The 7,500-nt window shown below is 43.7% G+C and overlaps 1 protein-coding gene across 1 annotated transcript in view; it reads left to right on the top strand.

The window, feature by feature from the left end:
- Window positions 1–7,272, top strand: part of LOC128703781 (transmembrane channel-like protein) — a 12,777-nt gene extending 5,505 nt beyond the window's left edge. The window contains exons 3-8 of the mRNA XM_070087091.1: window positions 992–1,130; window positions 2,758–2,914; window positions 3,790–3,894; window positions 4,900–5,026; window positions 6,258–6,446; window positions 7,030–7,272. Coding sequence (XP_069943192.1) covers window positions 992–1,130; window positions 2,758–2,914; window positions 3,790–3,894; window positions 4,900–5,026; window positions 6,258–6,446; window positions 7,030–7,272 — 960 coding nt within the window. The remainder of the gene's footprint in view (window positions 1–991; window positions 1,131–2,757; window positions 2,915–3,789; window positions 3,895–4,899; window positions 5,027–6,257; window positions 6,447–7,029) is intronic.
- Window positions 7,273–7,500: the final 228 nt, after the last annotated feature.

The raw sequence follows: 7,500 nt of genomic DNA, 5'->3' as shown, positions 1-7,500 counted from the left end.
AATGTTTGGGGATGCCTAAAATGTCACGAGATACCTAAATGTTAGGGGATCCAGGAAAAATCATGGAGAGCTCCAAATGCTTATCTCCCAGTTTTTATTTCATATATTTGTTGTCAAGAGCCAAAATAAGAAACATTCGGAATTCACATCTATTCCTTTATAATCTCTAATCTTTCCTCACGATTACGAAATGGACGCACGACTCGAGCACGAATTCCAGATGGAGAAACGACTGGTGCCTCTGTCAGAACTGCCAGGTCACACTGTCAGTCCACTCTGTATTAATAGATTGTGCTGTCTATCAGCGAGCACACTGGATTCACTTCCGACGTCGTCACGTCTCAACGCACTCCCATATAACTGACCTTATTGAAAGTTCAACTTTTGACAAACAGCTTCACTCTGTTGCACTGATTATGAGTTTAATTTTACGCTCGCTCTAATCCCCACCTCCCTAACCCCTACACCCTTCCCCTCAGGAGACACCTCCTACCCACAGCACTTTATGAACCACACGGGTTTAGCGCTTATTTTTTATGATCTACGGTTCCTTTTTGTTTTGCTTTGATTTTTGCTTCTGATTTCCATCTTCATTCTTTAATGAAAAAGGTAATCATGATCCTACCCATAGGAACATATTTATGAGCAACCTAACTGATATAGCATACAGGCTAGAAGAGAGAGAAAACTACTTAACTTAGAAGTAAACTTGTTACTGAAATTATCAGTTTACTCTTGAACGTGCAGGTAATAATCTCTAAGCGCTCTCATATACTGCTAGGCTCTTGCGTACCCTTTAGGCCGTGCAAGGCTCTCCCATGACCTGCTAAATGCTTCATAACTGCTAGATACTTCCTAACGCATAATTTACACTTATAACCTCCTCAATATTTATGTAAATTTTCTGAGCTTGCCAAGATCTTCAGAACTCGGGTATGGTATGGTACAGTATTTTATATTTTGAGAGTTGAAGTAGGGTCTTAACCCCCAGGACGACCCGTCTTCACCGTGTCCCAGTGACCGTCTGAGTGTGACCTGGGCGGACGGAGAGAGGTCAGTGTCCAGTGATGCCGCCTCCCTAGTGCCCCGGGGACCCCAGGCACCTGAACCGCCCTCCCTCAATGTCACTGGTGAGTGTGTGCTCTCCTAATTCACCTAATTCTGGTTGCAGGGGTCGAGACTCGGCTCCCAGCCCCGCCTCTTTATTGAACGCTACTAGGTCCTCTCTCTCCCTGCTCCAAAAGCTTTATCATACCACGTATTAAAGCTATGTATGGTTCCTGCCTCCACTTTACTCTCCAGACTGTTCCACTTCCTGACTAGTCACTGACTGAAGAAATACTTCCTAACATCCCTTTGACTCATCTGAGTCTTCAACTTCCAAGTGTGACCCCTTGTTTCTGTGCCCCCTCTCTGGACCATCCTGTCTCTGTCCACTTTGTCTATTTCACGCAGTATTTTGTATGTCGTTATGTCTCTCCTATCCCTCCTGTCCTCCAGTGTCGTCAGGCCGATTTCCCTTAACCTTTCTTCGTAGAACATTCACCATAGCTCTGGAACTAACCTTGTCACAAACCTTTGCACTTTCTCTAATTTCTTGACGTGCTTGACTCTGTGTGGGTCCCAGACTGGTGCTGCATACTCCAGTGTGGGCCTGACGTACACGGTGTACAGTGTCTTGAAAGATTCCTTACTTAGGTGTCGGAACGCTATTCTCAGGTTTGTCAGGCGCCCATATGCTGCAGCAGTTATCTGGTTGATGTGTGCTTCCGGAGACGTGCTTGATGCTATACTCGCCGCAAGATCTTTCTCCTTGAGAGAGGTTTGCAGTCTTTGGCCACCTAGCCTATAATCTGTCTGAGGTCTTCTTTGCAGTTCCCCGATCCTCATGACTTGATATTTGGCGGGGTTAAAATCGAGAAGCCAGTTGCTGGACCAGGTGTCCAGCCTGTCCAGGTCTCTTTTAAGTCCTGCCTGATCCTCATCTGGTTTAATTCTCCTCATTAAATTCGCATCATCTGCGAACAGGGACACTTCTGAGTCTATCCCTTCTGTCATGCCATTTACATATACCAAAAATATCACTTGTTCTAGGACCGACCCCTGTATGACCCCGCTCGTCACAGGTGCCCACTGTGATGCCTCATCACGTACCATGAGTCGTTGTTGCCTCCCTATCAGGTATTCTCTGATCCATTGCATTGCCCTTTCCTTTATACGCGCCTGATCCTCTAGTTTCTGCACTAATCTCTTGTGAGGAACTATGTCAAAGGCCTTCTTGTAGTCCATGAAAATGCAATCTACTCGCCCTTCTCTCTCGTCATACCTCTGTTACTTTATCATAAAACTCCAGAAGGTTTGTGACACAGGATTTGCCTTCGATGAATCCGTACTGGATGTCGTTTATACTCTTGTTTTGTTCCAGGTGCTTCACCACTCTCCTGATAATCTTTTCCATGACTTTGCATACTATACACGTCAGTGACACTGGTCTGTAGTTTAGTGCCAATGTGGGTTAAACAGAGTCTGAGAGGCAATTGCTTCTGATTCAGTAAAGTGAAGGGAAACTCCAAATCCCTGGATCACAAACCCTTCACCTGCATCAAAAGTCTTCCCTCAGACTTTTGGGTTTGTGGACGAGTCCCAGTCTAACAAGATAAATCCTCCCTTAGTATCATACACTCGGTACATCTAAATGGATTATATCTTGCTCCTTTCAAGCCAAAGTGTGTTTTTCAAACACTGTTTCCGTGGCAGCCTGTGGAAGCTTGCTGGAAGAGGAGCCTGTCGAGGAGGATCTCAATGCCAGCATCACAGCAATCCTGAAACGCTCCGACTCCAAGGGTTCCAGACGAGGCTCCAAGAAGAAGAGAAAGACGCGTAGGACCTCCACCATGACCACCAGCTCCGGCGAGTGAGTAGTGGACAGCCAGGAGAGTAGTGGTTCTCAGTAGTGCAAGTAGGTTCTTGATAATGCGGAGAAATATTGTCGGGTACCTAGGAGTCATTGTAGACATGAATTAACTGTTTTTATAGGCTCCTATTAATGCTTGTGGTAGAGAGAGAGAGAGAGAGAGAGAGAGAGAGAGAGAGAGAGAGTGAGGGGGGGAGGGAGGGAATGAGAATGCAAACGCAAACTAAATCTTTATCTTGATGTTTCATTGATGCTGAACTTCATCAAATCCCAAACACTGAGTAAGACATCATAATTAAGACTTACTCTGTATACTATCTGTGTCTACCATATTTGTCGGCACCATTTCCCGACCAACCCTATTAGTTCCTGCTTAGACTCCCAGTAAGGCTGGCAAACATGATGTTAACATAAGATGTTAACATGACAGGATGTTAACACAAACCCTTCAAATGGTAATTTACAACTATCCTGCGCTGTATAGCCCTTGTGGTTTAGCGCTTCTTTTTTATTATAATAATAACTATCCTGCAGATTTTAAGTACTAGACCTCTTTATGGTCTATCTTGGACCATTATGAAGTTACTCTTGACCTGATAATGGCCGAGAACGGACTAAAATATTTAATTTTCACTTCCAATCTGTAAGGTGTAAAAATTTTTGTCAAGGAAGTGTGACTTTCTTCAGTGAGTGGGACAGTAATATTCCACCAGAAATACCAGTATAGGCTCAAGAAGATGCTATTGTAGGAAAGTGCTGTGTTATGGGGGTCCTTAGGTAAAAAAAATAGATTCCTAATATCTCTCATGAGTAGCAGTGTAGTTACCCTGAGAGGCAGTTTAGCTTTGAGCGACAGTATAACGTGTTGATGCCAGGACGGTGGTGGAGATGGAGTCTACAGCAGACGAGGTGGCAGAGACGCTCAGGATCCACAAGGAGGTGCTGGCAGGTATCAACCAGCAGCCGTGGCCCATCGCTAGGTAAGCACTCGAATACAATCCTAATGATGGCATTTGTAATATAGTAACCATAATTTTCTTTTAGTAACTATTATCCTTCATCTAGTCCATCTCCTGGAAAACTGTGCTATTTATTGTTAACTGTAGTTTGTGCAGTAAATGTAGTCTCCTTGTGTAGTAGCCACAGTCAGTTCCTATGTCTAGCAGAAAGTAATAACTGTATTTCCAGTTCAGAAATTAGTCTCGGTAATTGTGTTGATCCTAGAGCTGGAATTTCGTTTTACTTAACTTTTATAACTTCTTATGCTGTATTAATTCCATACCTCGCACTTAAACTACTTATTTTTAATCTGTTTTTAATTAAATATAATTCTTAAAGAAATTTTAAAAATTTTGCATGTACAATTGATCCTAATTCGCGGGAGCTAGGTTCCTGAAGGTGAATATCCTGAAGCCGCTGATACTATGAGATTTCACGTTTGAATGTTTATTTTTGTAGGTTTTAAAAGTTACTCGAATCTGCTTAATATTTGCACTAGAAAGAATGAGCACATTTTGAAAGAAATACTATGGCTATTTTTCATTTCAGAAGTCATATACCAGGTAACAGTTCCAAGTGACACTTAACAGTTGTATTTAAACCTATTAAGTCATTCTCTTTAGATACCCATTAAATTTATCTTTGGTGGAAATTACTCCTGTCATCTGGCTTTAGAATACATATGAAATTACTAATTTAGAATGAAATTTGCATAGTTTATATTGTAAAGTGGATTTTAATGCGGTTTTCTTGGATACAATCCTTTTAATGTCTTTCATTAGAGATTTGAGACATACTAAATCTAGTATGCAACGGCCCATCTGGAGCAGATGGGGTCGTTGCATATTAGATTTAGTGAGCTAGGTAATCCGAGGTAATGTTTATATATTAGAGTTAGGAACCAGATAGTGTTTGTTCTAGTGTTTGGAGGCAGTGACCCAGTGTTAGGAGACAGGTAATGCAAGAGCATTCTGTCTTTCCCGCAGAAAGCTGCGGCTGGCGAGAACTGCGAGGGAGTACATCCAGCGACATGAGGGGGAGCTGGAGGAGCGCCTTGCTCAGAGCACCAGCACCAAGGATCTCCTCCTCAGGAACTTTATCCGCGTTAGGAGGGTCAGTCTCTTATTTTTCTTTCTCTCTCCTTTTCCCTAACCCTTCATTCATCCTCCCAACAGTTCCATTCTCTGCACTTCACCTGTCGTGAAGCCTTATTCTCAAGATGTGACTTAGGCACATTTAATTATTTCATTAGGTATTTAATTAGGTATCCCCAGAAGAAAGTGTTTGTAATGTAGTTTTAGTGCAAGATCTTGATTATTATTATTATAATCAAAAAGAAGCGCTAAGCCACAAGGACTATACAGCGCTGCAGGGCAGGAAGGAAGCGAGGGCATCAGGTGGCAAAAGGGAGATGGATGAGTAATAGGTTACGGATAACAGCGGGGCAGTGGATGGTGAAAGGGTAAAGGGCAGCAAGAGACTGAACTAGAAAGGGCTGAGGAGAGTGTGAAAAGTATCATCAGAGTTTGTGGAGTAAATCAGTCGTTGTCAAGAAGTCAATGAGAGAGTCAGGATTAAAGGAGGGTCCATCAGCAAGAAGGGAAGGTAAAGAGAGAGTAGTAGAACGAAGACGACGTTGGAGGTAAATTCTGCGTGCTCGTTGATAGAGAGGGCAGTCTAACAGAATGTGGCTAATCGATACTGGAACTTGACACTGCTCACAGAGAGGAACAGGGTGCCTCTCCATGAGATACCCATGAGTAAGACGAGTGTGACCAATGCGAAGGCGGGAGAGAGTGGTCTCCCAACCTCGGCACTGATGACAAGAAGACGGCCAGTAACCTATGCTCGGTTTAATAGAATGAAGTTTGTTACCGAGCAGAGTTGACCAACGTTGTTGCCAACGGGTGCGAAGGTGGGTAGCTATTGCAGCAAAATAGTCCAGAAATGGAACACCTCGATAGGAAATTGGTAGGTCATGTACTGCTGACCGCGCAGCAGTGTGCTTGTTCATTGCCCTGTACGTCGACATGACCAGGGACCCAACAAAAAACAATATCTTTATGTTTGGTAGAGATACGGCGTAGCCAAAGTTGGATCTTGAGACTGTCTCCTCTGAATCTAAATTCACTCTGTCTTCCTGCAATTAAGACTTGTTTTATATTTTATATATTGATCAACAGCAATAGTCGTTCACTTTACCCAATACCCTCAACAAACTTTCTCCTTTATAATTACTCACTAATCACTATTACCTTTACATATAAGAACTGCTTATTATTTGTGACAATCAGCTGCGCGTCACCCACTTAGTTTCCACCCAGGACACCATTATTCCCCACAGCTGGTGCGTATAGCGGCTCGAGGTGTGTACCTGTGGGTGACGGGGCTGGAACCATGGCAGGGACGCATCAAGACCATTGAATCGCACTTTGGGTCTGCTGTGGCGTCCTACTTCATCTTCCTCCGCTGGGTGCTGGGACTCAACGTCGCCCTTACCGCCCTCCTCGCTGCTTTCGTCGTCATTCCTGAGGTGCTACAGCTTTTACACGCACTACCTCTCACACGGCTCTTTCTGTAGATACTTTCTCTGCCTTTGAATGACTTGGGTGTCGTACCTAGATTGCTAGCGCGCTCAGCTCACACACTGAGGTCGGGGCATCGATCCCCGGTACGGCTGGAAACCCTAGAATGTTTTTCCTTAAGACACCTTCTGTCCATGTTCAACTATCAGTAAAAGAGGTATCTGGGTGTTAGTCGACTGGTGTGGGTCGCATCCTGAGATAAAATTTACTTAATTTGCCAGAAATGCTCTGCATAACAAGGGGCTTTCTATGTAGTAGTATGTTACTGATGTCAAACCATGTACATGTACCTGAAGAAATAAAGATTTTTATTATTATTATTAACTGTGGCTCGGTTTTGCCTTGGCTGATTCTTACTTTCTTTCACTCTTTCTTTCGCTACTCTTATCCTGCAAAGAGCAAAGATGAAAATGATTAGGAAAACAGAAAGAGAGAAAAAAGGGAAACAGGTAAGTATCTGAAGAACAAGGCTGATACCTAAACAGGAGGTAGTTAATCACGATAATTATTACCTTTTATTTTTTCCTTTAGTTCCTGGCATCTGAGAGGTCGTTGGCGGGAGAGCGCAAGAGCGTTCTGGTGGAGGACAAGGTGAGGGCTTTTGACTTCAAGGTGATGTGGGACTTCGAGGGTGTTCTCCGCTACTCTCCTGTCTTCTATGGCTACTACAGCAAGATTCCTACTACCAGAGAGGGTTACAGGCTTCCCTTGGCCTACTTCCTCACCTGCCTCGCTGTCTATGCCTACAGCTTTATAGCAATATTGAGGAAGTGAGTGGGAGAGAAGGCGGAATACACTGTGTGTTTGTGTATGTATGCATGTACTCGCCTAATTGTGGTTGCAGGGGTCAAGTCATATCTCCTGACCTCGCCTCTTTACTGATCGCTACTAGATCCACTCTCTACCTGCTCCACGAGATTTAACATACCTCTCCTTAAAGCTATGTATGGATCCCGCCTCCGCTACATTACTCTCCAGACTGTTCCACTACTAGACAACTCT

This window comes from Cherax quadricarinatus, chromosome 20, assembly GCF_038502225.1.
Source record: "Cherax quadricarinatus isolate ZL_2023a chromosome 20, ASM3850222v1, whole genome shotgun sequence".
NCBI lineage: Eukaryota > Metazoa > Arthropoda > Malacostraca > Decapoda > Parastacidae > Cherax > Cherax quadricarinatus.
The sequence above is the reverse complement of the archived record's forward strand: the minus strand, read 5'-3'. Positions and strand labels throughout refer to the sequence as shown.